Source organism: Glycine soja, chromosome 10 (assembly GCF_004193775.1).
Source record: "Glycine soja cultivar W05 chromosome 10, ASM419377v2, whole genome shotgun sequence".
NCBI classification, from domain to species: domain Eukaryota; kingdom Viridiplantae; phylum Streptophyta; class Magnoliopsida; order Fabales; family Fabaceae; genus Glycine; species Glycine soja.
Window position 1 is genome coordinate 8,711,043 of NC_041011.1, and position 20,601 is coordinate 8,731,643.

At 32.4% G+C, this 20,601-nt stretch overlaps 2 protein-coding genes across 3 annotated transcripts; one reads left to right on the forward strand and one right to left on the reverse strand.

Moving 5' to 3' along the window:
• The first annotated feature begins 496 nt into the window (after nucleotides 1–496).
• On the forward strand, nucleotides 497–4,415 carry LOC114370357 (putative HVA22-like protein g). 2 transcript variants are annotated; one of them, XM_028327673.1, is made up of 7 exons: nucleotides 497–744; nucleotides 875–939; nucleotides 1,045–1,143; nucleotides 1,979–2,035; nucleotides 2,133–2,196; nucleotides 2,651–2,866; nucleotides 3,990–4,415. In XM_028327673.1, the coding sequence occupies exons 2-7, from the start codon at nucleotides 908–910 to the stop codon at nucleotides 4,344–4,346; spliced, it is 825 nt and encodes a 274-aa protein (XP_028183474.1). In that variant the 5' UTR covers nucleotides 497–744; nucleotides 875–907; the 3' UTR covers nucleotides 4,347–4,415. The 2 variants fall into 2 exon arrangements, with proteins under 2 accessions (XP_028183474.1, XP_028183475.1); XM_028327674.1 differs by having other exon boundaries at nucleotides 497–713.
• Nucleotides 4,416–4,541: 126 nt separating this feature from the next.
• Nucleotides 4,542–5,231, reverse strand: LOC114370358. Its single transcript, XM_028327675.1, has one exon. It carries the CDS (start codon nucleotides 5,146–5,148, stop codon nucleotides 4,765–4,767), a length of 384 nt encoding a protein of 127 aa, XP_028183476.1. The 5' UTR covers nucleotides 5,149–5,231; the 3' UTR covers nucleotides 4,542–4,764.
• Nucleotides 5,232–20,601: the final 15,370 nt, after the last annotated feature.

Sequence of the window (20,601 nt, forward strand, 5' to 3'; positions counted from 1 at the left end):
GATAATCAATACCCTGCAAGAACCATTAGGATTATGATGAGGCCTAATTGAAATTACATGGTGATAATCTCATAATCAACTCTCTCCAGGTGGCTCATCAACAATCATTCATGAATAGCATCATTAAATTATCTAAAATTAAGCACTAACTATTCTGGCACATTCGTAATACATATTTTCTTCCACAAATATTTTCCTCGTATCAACAGAACTAATGATAATCAAACAACGTATCAGCGCAAAATGACTTAAATGGCCTCGATCCAATGCGTGCCCAACCGCCAAACCGTAAATCCGTTCCGAGAAATCCCCTCAAACTCAAATAGTTGCGTCTAAAATTAAAGAGAATCGTTTTGTGCCAAGAAATTCCTCTTCATCTTTCTCTTTCCTCCAATTTTCTATTATTAAAAAAAATCAGGAAAAAACATTTCACTCGTTCACGTCGTTAAATATAACTGCACCACTATTTATATGGCCATGACTCTTTTTTGTTGCCTATGATCTAAGGCTTCTTCCACATTTTGTTTGAGAGAAAGAGAGAATCAGAGGCCATCCTTCCTGAGGATTAAACCACATTGCTTTCTAAAGTATAAAATCTCAACTCGTTAATATTCCTTAGGAATTGGGTTTGGAGGCACCCCAATTCCAACGCCAAAAGGTTTGAACTTTGGGCGCCTCTGAATCTCTCAATCGTGGGACTCACAATCTAAGTTGTAAGTTCATTTGGTCCTTGTTAAACAGCAGGTGATGTTAACTTGTCTTAATTTATCATTCTGTTGTTTCTTTTGGAGAAATTGGCCAAATTGCACCCCCCATAAAATGTTCTTAACATTTTTTTTTCAGAATTTGATAGTTTGTTTGCTTTGATTTTCAGAGTTTCCACGGTTTGTGTTGGTGGGGGTTCAAAATGTTGGGGGTTTTCATTAATCGAATCCTTATGTAAGTCCCGTTTTTGCTTCATAGATATATGAATTTTTTTTCCTACTTATTTTTTAATCATTGTTATGTTATGTGACATTGTTTATCCAATTTTTTCTGTTGCAGTCTCGTTCTGGGGTATGCATACCCTGGATTCGAATGCTATAAAACAGTGGAGAAAAATAGGGTTGATATTGAGGAACTTCGCTTCTGGTGTAAATACTGGTACATGAAATACGTTTCTCGCCATCTTTGCGATTAAAATTCTCTAAACTCTTAAGTTTAAGATGTCGGATAATGAAAATTGCAATTATGATCGAGACTTATAATTATTAATGTAGTACTGGTTCAAGTGGCATTGTTGTTTTCAAAATTACGGAAATTAAAAGCAAATGAATGTGACACTAGTGCAAACCGCATTTTAAAACCTTAATTATGATGGTGAAGAAATTTTAAAAGGGTACATATTTGCTAGAACTATAACTATGAGGCATACATCAATGAGTAAAGACTTAAAAGAAAATGAAAAGAAACTTATTTTGAAATATCCAAAATGAGACCAAGTGTCTGACTCATCTATCAAAGATGTGAATTCGAATTCTGTTATTCATGTGAGAAAGTTGTCAGTTGGTGAGTAATTTGAAGTTACAACTTTAATCCATCTTCAAACCTTTGAAGTCTGGTTTTAATGTCGGTGAGTCTCCGGAACCCAAACTCAACTAAACTTTTATACACCAAAAATTATTCAAACCGAGGCCAGTACCTTGTAAAAGCAGAAGAAACAGAGGACAGAACCAGCCAACCAGCACCATGATAATGAACTTGTATGATATTGATTATTGAGTGTTCAGCATACCAATCCCACCCAGATGCTAAACATGTCCTTTTTTTTCGTGCAAATGGGGTTAAGAATACCAGAAAATATTGATTGAAAAGGAAATGAGGAAATCATCTTGTTTGTTTTGGTCATGCATCCTATTAAAATCCATGTTTAATTGTCATTTAGCATTGCTCAATTTATATAACTTTCGTTTAATATATGCACATCGTTTAATTGCAGGATCATTGTGGCACTTTTCACTGTACTTGAAAAGTTCACAGATATATTTGTTGGATGGTAAGTGTCAAACGTTTTAACGTCCTATTAATTCTCTATATATTGTTGTCTCTTGATTTAGCTTCGAGCCGTAAATTCACTATGAAATTTTATGAAGGGTGCCAATGTATGGAGAGATGAAGCTGGTGCTTTTTGTTTACTTGTGGTATCCCAAAACTAAAGTATGCCTTTTTCTTCTCTTTAATATTCATTTTCTTACACTTGAGTTATTTTAATGTTATTTGCAGACCATACTTTATACTGCCCGCGCACCTTTCTTGTTTGAGGGGGAAAAGGATGAATATAATATTTGCATTGTGTAATGTTCATGTCGTGCTTTATTGTACATAAAAAAATGATACATTATAAAAGTAATGCAACTAAAATAGTGTTTATACTTATAGTCTGAATGTGAGGAACCCAACAACACATACACACCCTTTTAAATATATTACTTAGTTGACTTTTACTGAGTCTCACTAAACAATATGGATGCACGTTTTGCTCAATAAAACTTTCGTATAATTCACCAAATAGTAAAGATTGTTGTAAATTTTATTTAATAAGGAAGGTAAATATCATGCATATGTTTGATTTGCAATTAGATAATAAAATTACAAATGTTGCATCATGCAGGGCACGGGATATGTTTACGAGACTCTATTGAGGCCTTACGTATCAAAGCATGAAAATGAGATTGACAGAACAATACTTGAGTGGAAGGCTAGAGGATGGGATTACGTCATATTTTACTGGCAGTATTGTGCCAAATTTGGACAAACTGCATTTGTTCAGGCTCTTCAGCACTTGGCTTCTCAATCTACTAGATTTTCTGCCAACCCGACTACACAGGTAAACTCTTGATTTTAAATAGAGGAGCACAACCTAGCTAGCTACTGAACCCTTTTTTTCTTACTAGCTCAGCGTCATTAACAAGTAAGTTACTGCTAATCAAAGCTAAGAAAGGCTAAATTTTCTTTAGGTTTCGCAAAATTACAGCTATATCTCCCTCTTTTAGTCATAGAAGTTGCACGTGTTGACCTTGTCTTTTCATTTATGTATTTCCAAGATTAATATGTTTAGAAACCATATTCTTTCTTATATACCTTTACAACTTGTTTTTTTTTCCCCTTAATCAATCTTAGAAATGGAACTCATTAGATAAGAAATGAGATTTAAGTAGCACATTCTCTATTCCAGAAAGTCATAACCAAAATCATGAATTTCTAATAAATTTTAACTAATAATAGAATAATCAAAAGACGGTGTTAGAAGTGAAATCATGGTTCTAACTAATTTTCACGTGATACTCAAGTTTTTAGTTTAAGTGAAAAAATTAATAACATTTAATTATGTGTGAATAGAGGGGGCTGGAGATTCCACACCAATTAATAATATGGTGAAAAAAAAATATAAAAATAAAGGACAATCGATTTTATGAGATTGAATAGACTTAAACATAAATTTTAAGATATAAAATAAATTAGTGTAAATTATTATTATCTTAAGTTATCTAATTATTTCTTGTGTTAGAAAATATTGCAGCATTTCTCATATATTAATAATTAATTCATCGTGAATGTTGATTTTATTCTTTCAAATTTTGTTTAATTAACTTTAAATTTATAAATTTCAAAAAAATTAATAATAATTCTATGATTGATGTAACATATATCTAAACACATTATATCTTTTATCATCTCAAAATAGCTATTGTGATGTCCAACTACGTGTCACGTCATATTTAAAAAAAATTGTTTGATAAAAATTAAGTAAAAAAAATAAAATCATATATAATCCTAAGGATCGGATTCATGTCCTATGACAAAAAAGGTTCAAATTATAATTATATTTGTTATCGATGTAAAGATATTATTGATAGAAACTTTGTAAGTATACAATACGAATCCACACAAATATATACATTATTTGCAAATAGTGGCAAAGTATGACCGGAAAGTACCTCCAATTGCAGAAGAACGACATGCAAGGTCAAAGTGCCCCACCACAAGCGGCTCCAACCCAGGCCCAAGCCTCCTTCATGAAGCAAAGCAGCACCCTAAGCAAGAGCAAGTGGCCTCCAAGCCCCCCCAACGCCACCACAGAAACCGTGGAGGTTCACCACGTGTCCCAAACCGAATACGTGGACGAGGAAGACGAAGAGCCATGCCAACCCGAACCCGTCACCATCATCGACGGCCAAGATCAGAGTGTGAGCGTCAAGGACAGAATCAACCGCGCACGCGCCAGGCTCAGGCGCTTAGACTCACAACAACAACAAAGTCCTCGTACTCCTCGAACCTTGCCGTCGCCGCATCGACAACAGATGTAAGAAACAACAATTGTACATATTTACATATTCACCTCAAACAAACCAATCCCTGTGAGAAAAAAAAAAAAAGTAACATGGGAATTGAAATTGAAGAAATTAGACTCTGCTTTCTCTTTCAAAAATTGTCATTCATCGATTTGTGTACACCTTATCCTAGTAATAAAAATAATATTTGCTGTTGGAATTTGCAACAATTGGATAATACTAGGCAGTTATCAACACATGTTAATCCAGTTATTAAGAAATAGACTCATTCTCAAGGAGAGTTTAAGTTGATTTCAGAGATAAGTACTTATTGAATCTTGAGGTTTTTCATGATCTTGATAAACTCTCGAGATTCAATTTATCTGAATTTTTTTTTTATGCGAGAACAAATTGGATGATACTTTCGAAAGAAAAAAAAAAACGTGTTATTGTGCTATTCTTCGAATACATGAAGGAAGCAAGGGATAGCGTGGAGTATTCGGTGTAGGGTTCGGTATATAAAGCTGAGACATGTGGTGAGAGGGTTGTTATTGTGGGTGGGGGAGGAGAATCTGTTGTAGAAGTGGCGGAAGAAGTGTGGGCCTGATGGGCCGCTGGGGGAAATGGACATGGGCTGGAGGTAGGCCCAGGCGGCCTGCTTCACGAGGCGGTTGCGGATGGACACGTACTGGTGGTGGCTCGCGGCGGGGGAGTTGCAAGCAGCGGCGGAGAAAGGAAGCACGTCTTTGAGGGAAGTGTAAGAAGGAGTTTTCAAGAAGAGTGGGTCTAAGTTGAGGAAAGGTTTTTGTGGAGTGGTGGTGGAGGAGGACTTGGCCATGGGTGCGGAACACGGAACAGAGAGAGAGAGAATTTTGGTGAAGAAAATAAGAATCAGTCGATTTCAATTTTAACACATGTGGTTCCAATTTCAACGGTTTGCTTTTGCAATTATATATATATATATATATATATATATATATATATATATATATATATATATCCATTGTTTGTTTTAACAAATACTATATATTCTTAAATTACTAATTAGCCAAATATAAACAAGAAATGGATGGAGCAATGGACATTGCAAAGGTTGTAAAATTCAAATGGCTTTACGAGGAGAAACAAAATAAATAAGTTTTTTTTCCTTTATTTTTTTATTAAAAGATTTCAGTCTTCTATCTTCAATATCATCACTAAGAATTGATATTAACACAATAATTCTAATCTTTTCCACAGCATCTTCTAACTAATCCTCACATTTTCAATGAAGAGATTAAATAATTTCATGTTTTTAATTAAGATGATAAATACATTTTTATTTAATATATTTTTATAAAATAAAGACAAAATTACATATGAAGATAGCTGGGTGTTTTAATTAAGAGTAAATTACACTCGCACTTTCGGTGTCATTTTTCAAATTGCATTTGACTCCTCTCCTTTTTTGTCCCCTACAAAAAACATTTTAATTGTTTAACTCACATTACATTTAGACCATTTTTCTCGTTTAATAATTTAACATAAAGTAGACACATACTAATCACATGTCTTTTAATTAAAATTTATGTCTAAAATAACATCATCTTCTTTCTCACACTCGCATCTCCTGTGCTTTTTCCAAATTACATCTGACACCCATCTTCTTCCTCACACTCGTACCCTGTATTTTTTTCAAATTGCACCCGATACCCCTCCTTTTTTGCACCCTACAAAAATATCTTAATTGTTTAGCTCACATTACACCCAAACTCCCTCCCTCTTAAATATCATTAAATAATTTAATAGAAAGTAAGCACATGCTGGTCACATGACTTGTAATGAAAATTTATATCTAAAATACCTTTATATTCTTCATCTTAACTCCGTAAAAGACATGACATTATTTTCAAACTGAAAAATATTTTAATATTTTTTCTTCCTTTTCTTTTTTCTCTATTTGGACATGAACTCAACTTTTTATTGGACGTGAAACCACCTTATTTGTACACGTGTTAGCATCCTTCCTTCTTCTTTTTTTTAGTTCATATTTTTTGTGTGTATTTGGTCGTTTGGTTGCTGCGTTTTTGTTAGATGTGTTTCCAACAATGTCTATTGATTAAATATGGTCCTTTGCTTCAAATTTTAGTGTTTTGCTCATGCATTTATATTTTCAACTCCTTTCTTTGAAATATTTATTTTTGATGACTAGGTGTTTGATATAATGTTTCAATCAAGAGTTGCATCTTCTTCAAGTAATAGCAACAATAAAGTAAAAGTAAAATATTAAAGGAAATATGTTATTATTTTAAGAAAGGTCCGTTCATAGGGTTAGTTATTAATTTGTTATTGAATATTTAACAAAGATATTAGGACAAATTTATTTGTTCACATATTTCAATTGACGTTAGTTAACAACGTTCACAAAAGGGGGTAAAAGTAATGTAAAAAAAAGGAAGAAGTATCATGTACAATTTGAGAAAAAACACAAAGGGATGCAAGTGTAACAAAGATGTTATAACAATTTCATCTGCTCATATATTTTAATTGACGTTAGTTAACGATGTTCACATAAAGGAGATAAAAGTAATATAAAAAAAAAGAGAAGTATCGGGTATAATTTGAAAAACAACACAAGGAATACTAGAGTAATTTACTCTTTAATTAATTGAGTAATTACTTTTACTTAATGTTATTGTTTTGTTCATGTGTCTATATGATATTCCTTCTTTTCTCTCTACACCAGTTCTCTCTAGCTAAGGCCACAATTTTTCTCTTGTAAACTCTATTTATTACTTATTAGCAAAATTGTTTGAAATTCTAAATATTCAAACAACACGTACAATCCTCTCACTAAATAAGGAAAATACATTTGAAGATATTACATGTATTTATTTTTTCATTTAATATTATGTAAAGTATTAAAATTAATAAAATAATCTTATATAAAAAATATAACATTTCTGTTGGTAATATTATTAAAAAATTGTAGAAAAACAATTCTATTGCTCACGTCGTTAAATATAACCGCACCACTATTTATCTTTATGGTCTTGAACCTTTTCTGTTGCCTTAAGGCTTTCTTCCACATCTTTATGATCCTTTTTTTTCCTTAATAGACATACAATTTTTTCGTACTTAAGTTTTGAATTATTATTATGTGTGTCCCTTTCTTTATCCACTTATTTTATTTATTTATTTCATACTCATTCTGGGTATGTATACCCTGCATTCGAATGTTATAAAAAAATAAGGTTGATATTGAGGAACTTCTATTCTGGCGTAAATATTGATAAAAAAATACAACTCCACTACTACAAAATAAAATAAGATTTTAACATTGGTTATTAAGGACTTTGAACATCGGTTATTAACCGATGTTAAAAGTACTGACGTTGAAAGTAATACCGTTAACATCGATTTTCCAAAACCAATGCTAACATAAAAAAGACAACATCTGTTTTTTAAAAAAATTGACTTTATATAGTAAGAATTATAAAAAAAGTCAAATATTTTCAAATTAACATCGGTTTTTACCAAAACCAATGTTAACTTATACATACAACATCAGTTTTTAAAAAAACCGATATTAATATATACATACAACATGGTTTTTAATTGAAAACGATGTTGTTGTCTGATAAGCAACATCAATTTTTAGTAAAAATCGATATTAATTTGTACTCCCCAACATTGGTTTTTGGTTTTAAAGAAATAGATGCTGTCAGTGTAGCTTAACATTAGTTTTTGTGAAAATTGATATTCTTTGTAAACATCAACATTGGTTTTTACTAAAAACCGATGTTGTTTTTTGGATTTTTTTTTTAATGTGCTGCCTATTTTTTTAATTACTCCAAATTAACCTGCAAATTTAAAAGTAAAACCACAACAGATAATTTTCAATCTGTTTTTAGACAATTTTTAGTATAAATTCCATAAAAATTGAATATTTACTATGAATTAAAAGAATATTTAATGTGTATATAACATGAATTGTAAAAAATGTAAATTAACTAAACTACAATTCCAAAATTACTTAAACACTAATTATTTCATTTTTAACTTTCAAATAGTAGTTTGTCCAGTGGATGCGAAGTGCCTTCAATCTCTCTGGTTCCAATGGTCTAGCATCATTGAAATACTGCATAATATAATAAAACATAAGTTAATAATATGTAATACCAATTACAACAAAATGAAATACGTTTGAATTAAACAATTATTGTTTCCCAATTATTCTTGAAACTTCCTAAGATTATAGTTGACATCTAGTGCATGACGTAATACCCGCACTCAGTGCTTCCTTTTTGTCTATTACACTAAATACATTATAAAATTTAGATATTCAATGTTAAGTACAAATTAGTCTACACAGTAATAAAATATAATTAGAAACATTGTTTAAATGACTTGCTTTAACAACAATCCACCTAGCAGCAACCTTGGATTTACTTTGTGGAGTTTCGTCAAATCCTTTCAAAGCACTGCTCAATACAAATGTGGATGCATATTGTACAATTAAAATATTGTTGTTCCCAACTAATGCTAATGTAAATGTATTGAAAATATAACTGACCTGTTAATAATTTCTTTTAGGTAGTTGTATGGCTTATTGTGCAATGAACAAAACCCGATGACAACATTTTCCTTAGGCAAAATGACGACCATTTGCTAATGTGCACTGCAGTGGAGAACAATGTAAGTTATTATACTATTATACATTATTTAAATTCATTTGTTTAGTTTAACTTACCCATTCAAGTAGGCTCCTAGGTACACATCCCTCTTTGAATTCTGCATCCAGTTCTTAATATAACTTTCTGATTCAAATGTGATTGCCCAGATCTCTGTATGGATTGTGGCTTGAGGAATCCATACACATCGACATTCCCCGCTCGCATACTTGTCTCAGTCATATGCCTATTGTTGTTAAAATGATGTAAATTATGTATGAATTTAAAACAATAAGTTAGGAAATAAACAATAATGTAAAGTGACTTACAGAATTCACAATTGTATAACAGAGATGTTGAGACATTGATCACCATATGTTATTTCAGACAGATATTCATGCTTTATGTACAAAGGGAAGTTGTCATTAAACACCCCAAACATGGTAGCATCCCACATAACCTGCAACGACTTTAGAAAAAGTTGTGGGATGGTCAATGTCATCAAATATAGGGGGATCATCAACAGCTCTCTGTTTATCCAACACAGTTAATTAATATAATTTAATGATAATGAACACTTTAATTGGAAAAAAATTTAATGACAATGAAATACTTGTTCTGAGAAACACTTGACAAGATGTGTTGGCCAAGCAACGAATGTGTTAAGTGTTTGCCCTACTAACTAAACCTCTTGAGTGGGTACAGGAATGTGAGCATCTGCATCTCTAACTTCCTCAACACCAACCTTGACTTGATCATTTCCCAAAGGGATGATGTGAGCGGTTGTCGACCCCTCATAAAGTCTTCCTAGGGTAACCAGGCTGGGAGGATTTTCTTCAACGTACAACCAACATTTCTCTGAGTCACTCGTGTCTGCGTCATTCCCTGAGGGATCAACACAACTCTCCTTTGTGCTGACACAAGCAGTTGAAAGACCAACCTCAGGCTCAGGAGGCAGTGCCAGTCGCTGTGATTGCATTTGCGATTGAAACCGAGACTGCATCTAGTTGAAGGACAACATTAGTTGTCGAGTCACTTTTTCTGTGATCGACTCCTCCATCCGGTCCATGATTTTTTACGTCAGCTGCTCCAAGTCTTCAGGAGCCATGGACAAAGACGTGTGGGAGGTCCTTGGAGCCGATCCAAAGTATTGCTTGATTGTGACACTGGCTCCAGCAGCACGAACATGACCAAGGTGTTCTAGTCGCCTAATGGCAGCAGTCAGTACATCCTAACGTCCATGGGCGACAAAGGAACCCCGTGAAGCCTACTCCTCTAAAGAATCCTGTAACAAACACATTTATTAGTTTACTCAATCAAACAATAAATATAAATAATTGCAATTGATAATTGAAAGTGACTTATAATTTTGTCAGCAATTTCCTTTGCTGCCTCAAATGTTATTTGTCTAGTTTTCTTGGTGCCGACCATCTTTCACTTCACATGTCGTCTGATGGGAGATGGAGGATCAATGACGGTATTAGTGCTTCTGGATTTAACAGCTTCCTCCAGTTGTTTCTTCTTTTTTTCTCCATAAACTTTTTTTCTATGAATTCATAAGCAACCAACTTGAAGAATTTATGACATTATCTTCCCAAGTGATGTATCCTTTCTTTTCTTTCTTCTCTTTAAAATTCCTCTTGTCAAATTTTTCATTCTTCTTTTGAAGACAGGACAATTGAATTTCATGTGCCCAGATTGATCGCATTCAACATTTTGGGGCTAAAGAGGAATCTTCTTCTTTCTTCTTTCATCATCATCTTATTTCTTCTCTAGTTTTTTTTTATGTAGTTGCATTTCTCTCTACCATTGTAGGAATAAAGGAATCAAATTTAATGGCTTCCCATATCTTTAAATCTACGACTTCTTTAAAGATCTGCATTTGAATTTTCCAATAATGATAACCCTCACCATTGAACATAAGAGCCTGTTGATAGAATTTTCTCAGGAAATGGAAAGTTGGATGAGGCCATATCTATTCTTGAAGTTTTTAAACTTTATACAAGAATCCTGCTCTGATACCACTTGTTGGACCTTATGGCCTCAATAACTTACGAAGGGGTGAATTAATTTTCCACTAACAAACTTTTAACCCCCTTCTAAAAGAGATAGGCTTAGAATGCAGAAGAAGCAGTAATCAATTTAATAATGTTCTTTAAACATGCAAGACATAATTGATTGCAAAAAAATAAATAAGATAAAGAAAGAGAGAATGCAAACACAGTTTTATACTGGTTCGGCAAATTCCGTGCCTACGTCCAGTACTCAAGCAACCCACTTGAGATTTTCCACTCCCTTTGTAAAAATCTGTTTACAAAGTCTGAACCACACAGGGGCAACCCTTCCCTTGTATTCAGCATTCCTTACAACTTAAGAGACCATCGGTCCCTTAAGCAATCTCTTTGAATGAGAAGAAAGAAAGAAGAATTCTCTCTTGAAGAGAAGAATATTACAATTGATGTCCATGGATGAACTCTTAATGGATTTGCAGGTGTTTGCCCAAGAGTTTCTTTTGAGAGAGCATTTGACAATGAAGTTCTCTTGGAATCTCTCTCATTTTCTTTTGAGAGGATAAGACATTTTGGACCAACAAAACTCTCTGCCAATTTCATCCCAAGTCACACATATATATAGGCCTTTGATGGCCATTCAAAATTCAAATGATAAGATGTGACTGCTGGCGATATTCTTTGAAAATCCTCTTTGGTAATCGATTACAGCATTAGTGTAATTGATTACACAGTTATTTTCTTGAACAATTGTGACTCTTCATTTAAAATTTGAATTCCCAACGTTCAGAGTCTCTGGTAATCGATTACATATGATGTGTAATCGATTACACACTTTCAAACCATTGGTAATCGATTACATGTGCCTTGGATGACTTGAAACCTTTCGTTTTGAGGCAAGACTTGATCTTGAAGAAATCTTGAATCAATGCTTTGTTTGTTGAAACAATCTTGTATTAATCTTGAAGCAAATGAGCCTTGTTTGATTCTTCTTTTGACATCATCAAAATCATGTATACATACATTCACATTCTCCCCCTTTTTGATGATGACAAGCTTGTGATTTCTTCTTGACACCATCAAAGCTTGCATGATTTACAGAATTTGTTTTTTAGATTTTATATCTTGTTTTATTTTATAAAGAAAATTATTATTTTTATCATTGTTTGATATAATTTGGTCTCTATTTATAAATCAAGACATCTAGTTTCCTTATTTTCCAAAATAAGCAATTTTAGTCCTATCAGTTGACCATCCAAAGTCAAATGTTGACTTCTATGTGACATATTGGTGCTGATATGGAGCTTATGTAGGCAAATGACATGACACTTATGTGAAAAAAAATTAAATGAAGTGAAAAATAAAAAAACATCTTAATATGAATTAAACTTGTGACCCTTTATTCATAGACAATGTAATAAACTACTAATATACTCGATTTGTTTAGTTAAATATATTAATATTATTTTCTATGTATCAATAGTCAAGAGTTATATTTTTTTTCAAATTATCAAAATTTATAAATTAAAAATATTTAATATATAAATCTTTTTAATTTTATTTTATATAATTTTATATGTTTTTATTTTGAATAATTTACATTTTAATTTTTATTTTACCAATTTATAATTAAATTTCATAAATTAATATGTAAATTATTTACATACTTTTTTTTGTAAACTGATTTTAATATACAAATTATTTATGTCTTTCTTATCCCAAGATTTAAGATCTTCACAATCAATTAAATAAAAATAAAACATAAAATAAACCATTCTTAAGATCCAGACCCAAAAATCACCCCAAATACACCATCTAGCTAAGCTTTAACTCCACATTCAATATCTTAAAAAATAAAGTAAGATCTTATGGTGGTTGTGTTGAACTAAAAATGGAGAAGCGAAAAAGAGTGAAGAAGAAGAAACAATGAGAATGGCGTCACAGAGGGGGGTAGTGGAGCCTCACTGCTTTGAGGAGTCACATTTTCGATGTTGTGAACGACCAAAGGTTCCAAGTATGTCCACCACCATGCACCTTTTCACTTTATGACTTTTTTCAAACTATTAGAAGCCCTTTCTAGAGCTTCTATGTCGTCTTCATTGTTCCCTCATTAGAAGATCCTAAGTCCATTGATGTGTCTTATGCCTAGATCTGAGAGATCTAAAGTGAGGTTAGGTGGTCCAAATCCTATTTGGGTCATCAAAGTGGATGGTGTTATGAAGGTGGTGATGTGTGTCATAGAGAGAAGGGAGGATATGGGTCTGGTGAATGGTTAAGATAGTGCAATTTTCTAGTAAAATCATCCCAGAAGGGAAGAGAATGAATCTCTAGTATGAGGGATTTTGTGATGCTATGTAACACCCTTCTACCCCAAGACACATACACTTGTAATGTTTTTTATATACGTTCATAGCAGAATTTAAACAGATTACAGACAATTTTTTATTTTAAAAAAAAACTTATTTCACAATAAAAGTATTACATGTCAAATATTTGTAAACTTAAAGAAAATAGATCAATAAATAACATAACTCCATGTTAAACAAATCTTAGCACTCGAAAGTCCATACAAACCATATTAAATAAAATATTGTGAAAAACTACTCATTAATTTAATCCTTATATACATGAATAAAACCTATGTCCTAATGTTAAGTATTTTTCAGAGCATTCATAACCCTAAAATCAATAGTAATATAAAGTGGAGACCTAAGCCCCTCTGGTAGCATCATCACCATAACCTTATAGAGACTTATTTGCAAGGGTGACATTCAACTCAAACACAAACAAGACAAATAGATGAAGAATGAGATACTTCTCAATGAATTTCAACATTAAGGAAATCATATAGATATAAGATATATTTATAAACAATTACATTCCACAACACAAGCATGCCTCATCCAAATCAAACATTTCATATACAAAGCCGCACATGAAATGCGATGCACATTAAACTTGTAGACTCATATGCATATGGTACAATTTTGGAAAATACTGTGAATATATAGCCTGGGAGTCCATGTAGTCGATGAAGTGCCACATAATGGGCACCTCGACACTATCACTCTCACTGAGATGACACCATTGACAATGTATTAGGGTGTTCTGACCTTGCAAGGATACTCTAACACATGTAATCGGTATGAACTTAAAGGAAATTCCAAACCATTGCACCCCTAAGTTTAGAGTCATTCGTCAACTCATTCATGACCTCCCCAGTTAGCTTCATAAACGTCCTTCACTTAAAAACATATGCAAAATATGATTCATTATAGACAATATGAACATGGTTTATTTTCGAATTCCCTTGAAGATTCCTATCCCAAGGGGATTAGGTTCTCCTAACATTTTTCACAACACATACGCATATCATGGAATATTACTTTCACATATACTCGTGGACATCATGCATTCAATCACAATATCAATCATGGGCACATTCACTCATTTACATAACAATATCATCACATCACTTCATTCGTCAAATTATAAGTATAAATGTCATACATCGTACTACCGCTCATCATGATGTCAATATTACACACTCATTTTTCAACCTATGTTACTATGAAATTCATAAAGCATAATAATCATGTCTATAGTTTTACTAATCCTATTAAGTTGGTTATTATCTCATTAGAAAGTTAAGACAATTATCTACAACTTCTATGTTGACTTCAAAATCCCTTTCAATCATGTAGAAACCTAAAATTAGGAAACATACAAACTGGTTGCATAATTCTCACAACCTAACCTTTACTCACTAAAATTGAAGTATCTAGAGTTATATATATTTTTTTTGAGTGAAATTAAATCCCTTAGATAGATAGCATCCAGGGCTACAACTGTAACACCCCATTTTCGTAAATAAATTAAAAAGTTTTTTATTAAAAATAAATAGAGTTTTAGAAAAATGGCGAGGTTTTATAATTAAATAAATAAGGAGAAATAACTTTATTAAAATAATGGCTTGAAGGGGAAAAAAAGATATTTGATTTACTCATTTGATAGGAAATAAAATAGAGATTTTTTTTATAAAATAATAAAAATAAGAAAAAAAATAGAGTAAAGAATAGGCTGAGAGTACCTAGTTATAAATAGAGACATATTAGGTCAGTTTTTAGACTAATGATAGTCTCTGCGCTTTCTCTTCCTCTCAATTTTGTTTTCTTTTCTCCTTCTCCTAAATCCCTCTCTTTTTCCTGCATACACTTAAACTTTTCTTAGTAAAACGATGATCTTGAACTCGTTAACCGTTGTATCATTGTGAAATTTGAGTACCAGGTTTGGAACTCATTTCCGAACATTCTCACTATTGGAATTTGCGACACAATGTCGGAGGTGAGAGAATTTCCCTTCGCATCGTAGCTTTTCCTTTTCTCGTAGAGACCCAAAACTTGTCCCAGTAAAACTATGATCCCGTACTCGCTAACCATTGGATCATTGTGAAATTTGGACACCAGGTTTGCAGTTCACTCCCACACATTTTAACTATTAGGATTTGCGAAATAATGTCTGGGGAGGGAGAAATACTCATTGCACGAAGATAGTGGAATGAATACTTCAATCTCTTCTCCTTCTCTCTAACGTTTGGAAAGCTTATCAGAGCAATCAGAGGAAAATCTTGAGGAATGTTAGGGAACCATTAGAGATGTCGCTATCGCTGCCGGAACACACGTGAGCCCGCTTAGAGGTAAGGGATGAGTTATTCACAATTGAGGAATAGTGAGAACATGTGTAGGGATCCTTAGAATATCAATTGGAATGGGTTTTTGGGGGTGTTTTTGCAAATTTTGATTCTATTTTTACAATTATAACTGTGAATTATACATGTTTGACAAATCAATTGATATCCCAATGAGAAATTTCCGTGAAATTGATGTATTTTTGTGTTGAGTATGAACCCTAAAAATTGAGTTTTTTTTTAATTAACATAAATTGTACTCTAACTAATATTCTCTTTGATTGTTTATTTTATACAAATTATTGTAATTTTTTCTATATGATTATGTGAACCATTTGAGGGATTTTACTCCCCGTGTTGTGAGAAATATTTTTGTATGATTTGTTTGTGTTTTGCATAAGATTTAGCGTGATAAATAATTATATTGATTGTGAATAAGTGAGTCGTTAACACTTGATGTGACAATACTGGTGTTGTGAGCTATGAATTATGCAATAACCCAACCAATGTTTATCTTGAGAAAATTTTTTATGCGCAATGTTAAAGGGAAGATATAGGATTCCTATTTAGGAACCATTGTTAAATTGTAGAGCAATGTGTTAAACTTGTTTGAAACACGAGTGTGAGGTCGTAAGTATTGTATAATTCATGAGCAGTGTCTATAAATTGAATATGTGATGAATTGTGAAATAACATGTTGTTTTGAGATTATAACATTGTTATTGCGATTGAGTATAAGTGCAAAGTTGAATGTGTTAATTTGTTAGATAGACGTAAACATGTGATGGTGGATTGTGACATTATGAGATGTTAAATTGTGGACATGAGATTTGGTTGTGAATAAGTATGTGGTTAAGACTTAATGTGACAATACTTATGTTGTGAGCTGTGAATTATACAATAACCTGACCATTGTTTACCTTGAGAAAAAATATTTATGCGTAGTGTTAAAGGAAAAGTGTAGGATTTCTAGTAAGGAACCGGTGTTAAATTGTAGTGCAATGTGTTCAGCGTGTTTGAAACACGAGTGTGAGGTCATGTATATTGTATAATTCATGAGTAGTGTTTGCGTACAAAAAAATTATTTTAGGGGTTGGACCTGAATCAGGAAGGTGAGACCCTAATGGATTCTTCGGAGTCTAGGCCTTGGGGGTAAAGACATTCGGTTTGAGTGCTCCTTTAAGTCTATGTTAATCCCATATGGTTGGCGCATTCTCGCAAAATAGAGTGATCCTGACTCGTGCTAGAGGATGCTGGGACACAATGCTCTGATAGGATGTGACATTGGGGATGAGTTTTTATTTTAATCGCATGATGTTACTTTATTTTAATTTACCTCACTAATTTAACAAAATTTCTTTTGTAAACTTTGACGACCTTGTTCTGAGTAGGATATGTTTTTAATAAGTTCTATTTGGCAATAGTGAAGTGAATGTAAACATTTTACCCACGTGAATTTGTTTATCAACATTTTTATATGTTTTTTTATTTATATGTATGTCGGGGTAGAGGGTGTCACAACAACTCTTACGAAGAACACAATCTAATTCTATCATTTAAGTACACTTTTTTTGTGTTCTAAGTTAAAATTTTCTATCAAAAAATCAGAATATGCATCCAACATTAATTATCAAATTCAATTTCAAGAATATTAAAATTGCAAAACATCAAAACATTCAACAATCAAATTCCCCAAATCATAACAAAAAAAGTGTTTTAGGGTATTCACAACCCATCCAAGAAAATAAACTTGTTATAATCATAAGCCTAAGAACATACAATCTACCTGTGGCTCATTACCACTCATACAACAAAAGAAAAAGAGAGAACCCATTCCTCCTGACCTCAAATGAAGCAATTCCTCAACAAGGAAAAGGAAGACAATCTCACGACCACTCCCATGATCAGATTGACACAATGGCTTTGTCCACCACGATCTTCACCACAACTCTTACTATGGCAAAACCTTGATTGTGATTTAAAACACAATCTCAAGCAATCTAAATTCCCCGAGTTTGAAAACTCAAAGGGAAATATTAAAATATTGATAATGAAAGGCTCCACACCTAATGCTATGCTCACTTAATTCTTTGGTGCATATAAGGCTTGGTGGTTTCCTTTATGAATGAATTATAGATTTTTCAGTAAGTTTTCCAATGACGCAAACAACACCTCAAATGAACAACTATAACTTAAGATACGCCATGATCTTTCTAGGGTTGTCATTATAAAACTAACATTAGACTTCAACAACATTTCAAGTATTTTAACTATAAGCATTTAATCTAATACTCTTCTAACATCAAATATAATATAACATAATATAATAAGGACAACAACAACAACAATATAACAAAAAAATAAAATACACAAATGTATAGGAACACACACATTATCATAACACAAGTACATGCTAAGGACAAAACTAATAATATACAAATAATAATAATAAATATTTACAAAAAATATAACAGAAGGGTCCTAATAAGAGTTCTCCTTATGGTATATTCCTAATACTCAAAACATGGGGTGTTACATGCTAGGGTGAGACAAGTGAATCAAAAGAATATGTTAAGCAGGTGTAGATGATGAATTAAAAACTTTTAATTCAAACATTGAAATTTTAACTAATTTATTAGTTTTTTTTTGCTTTAATCATATTTGTTTTTTTTTTCTTTAATTCATTCTATCGGTTTTAAAATCATTAGAAATTGTAATTTAGTTTTTAAAATCAATGCTGAATATTTTCAAAATTGTCATAAATCATTTTTAAAATATTCACATGTCACCTCAACACTTAATAGATCAAACCTAATGACGAAAATTGAAGAACAAAAAGCCAAGAAATTTTTTATTAGGGTCAAAAGAAAGATTCAGATATGTTTTTAAAGACCAAAAACATATTTAAGCATGAATTTCAGTATCAAACTAAACCAAATTATGAGACTTTTCATGGTAAAAGATTAATATTTGATGAACCTGCCTTACTATGCTACATCTGACTTATTTAATGGGTCCATCTAATAACTGATAAAATATAATATCACGGTAATGGTCTCTTAATGGTTGATTAATACAAACCATAAATACTCAATGAAAAAGTTAGCATCCTCAATCAATGCAAAAAATACATATATAATATAAACCTTATTAAATTATTATAAAAGGTATTCGAATTACCTTTTATCTCATTTTCTAGTGTTAAATTCAACCCCTCTTTAAATACTAAAAACATAATAAAATAATGTTGGCAAGTAATTATCAACCAAAAGAAGGGGGATAATGAAGAATGAGAAATAAATTTTACTCTGAAATAAATATATGCATTCAATCACCCCCTCCTTGTTCATCTTATAAAATGGTCTATAGTCCAGGCCCTTAAACACATATCACTTGCTTGGTGTTGGAGCTTGGCATCCCTTTCTCCTTTGAACCTTTCACCCTACTCCTTTTCTACTTCAAAACTTGAATTACCTTCAACCAAACCTTGTTTTTCAAGCTTCTAAAGGTACATAAATGCTTACCTTGCTTCTTTTTTCCTTTTTTTTTACTTAACTCAAATTTTTATGTGCTTCTTTTATTTAATGGTTTGACTAAAAACAGGTAACATACTTTGGAATAACCATGAATGACAAAAGTGGAACCACTCCAACAATGGTGTCACCAACTTCACCACATAGCTCATGTGCATCCACTAAGCCCAACCAAGAGGATAACAACAACAACAACAACAACGGCAACGACGACGACAATGACAACAATGACCTCAACAACAACAACAATAACAACAACAACAAAAACAACAACCATGAAGCTCTTTCCTTGGTGCTAGTAGGGTGCCATCACTGCCTTATGCATCTGATGATCTCTAAGGATAACCTCAAGTGCCCAAAATGCAAAAGCACTAATCTAATTCATTTTACCTAAACATAAGGAGGGGACAAAGTACTAGGCTACCTTGTTTCTAATTATGTATTCTATGTTGCAAGTAAGAAATGTTAGCATTTCACCTAGGAATTTTCTATATAGTATCTTTCTTTAATATTACCCTTTTTATCTTTTTTAAACCATTTTTATGAGTAGTGCAACATGTGCTCCACTTTTTACCTTGAATTTCTTTAATTATGAAGGAAATCACAAAAGAGTTAAGTGTAAATAGCACTTCTCCGGTTAGATAAATAGTTTCCTGAACTAGGTTGGTCATCTTAAATTAATATTATGTCAGTCGATTTCCTTTATTAGTGTGGATCATGAAAAAATATAGTAGACTATTAATAAATGAGAGTGAATTGCAAAGTATTATTTGATTCGCAAATTAATAAGACCATTTTTAATTTAGCATATTAACAATATGAAATTATTTTACATTATCAATAAAGAAACTTCTACGGTGAACATATTGGCAATTGGTCCACCGTGAAAAAGTTAAAAAAGAAACTATTATATCTTAAATATTATTATCCATTTTATAATTTTTTATTTTAAAAATGAAAATGGCAATTATACCCCCTAGTAATTATAACTTAAATGACTATGGTACCCCTATTAAATAATTGATTTTTTGGACAATATTTTTCCCTTTTCTTTCCCAATATACCTTATTCTTCCTTTGCATCCTTCTCTCGACCTCCATCTCCTTCTTGAGTACCTTCACACCTCTATTGGGATCTCTTTTCTTTTATCACTGGCACTGCCACCACCTTTAGCCTCCGCAAAGTTGTCCCCAGCACCGACAAGGGCAGCTTCACGCTTTTCATCACTTTCTCTCCATTCTTTCCCAAATCTGCACCCTTCAAGTCCCTTGTCTTCTAGCTCAAACTTTCTTTCTTCCTCCCTCGTGCTAGTAGGAAGTCATCACAACGACAATCAAAGACGTGCATATTGGATGATGTTGACACCATCTACCTGGCAGTTTCCCTCACAGCAACAGTGAAAAAAGGCAG

Coding starts and splice junctions, on each gene's coding strand:
- LOC114370357 (XM_028327673.1), top strand. CDS start 908: ATGTTGGGGGTTTTCATTAATCGAATCCTTAT. Junction 940..1,044: donor TTCATTAATCGAATCCTTAT/GTAAGTCCCGTT, acceptor TTTCTGTTGCAG/TCTCGTTCTGGGGTATGCAT. Junction 2,036..2,132: donor ACAGATATATTTGTTGGATG/GTAAGTGTCAAA, acceptor AATTTTATGAAG/GGTGCCAATGTATGGAGAGA.
- LOC114370358 (XM_028327675.1), bottom strand. CDS start 5,148: ATGGCCAAGTCCTCCTCCACCACCACTCCACAAAAACCTTTCCTCAAC.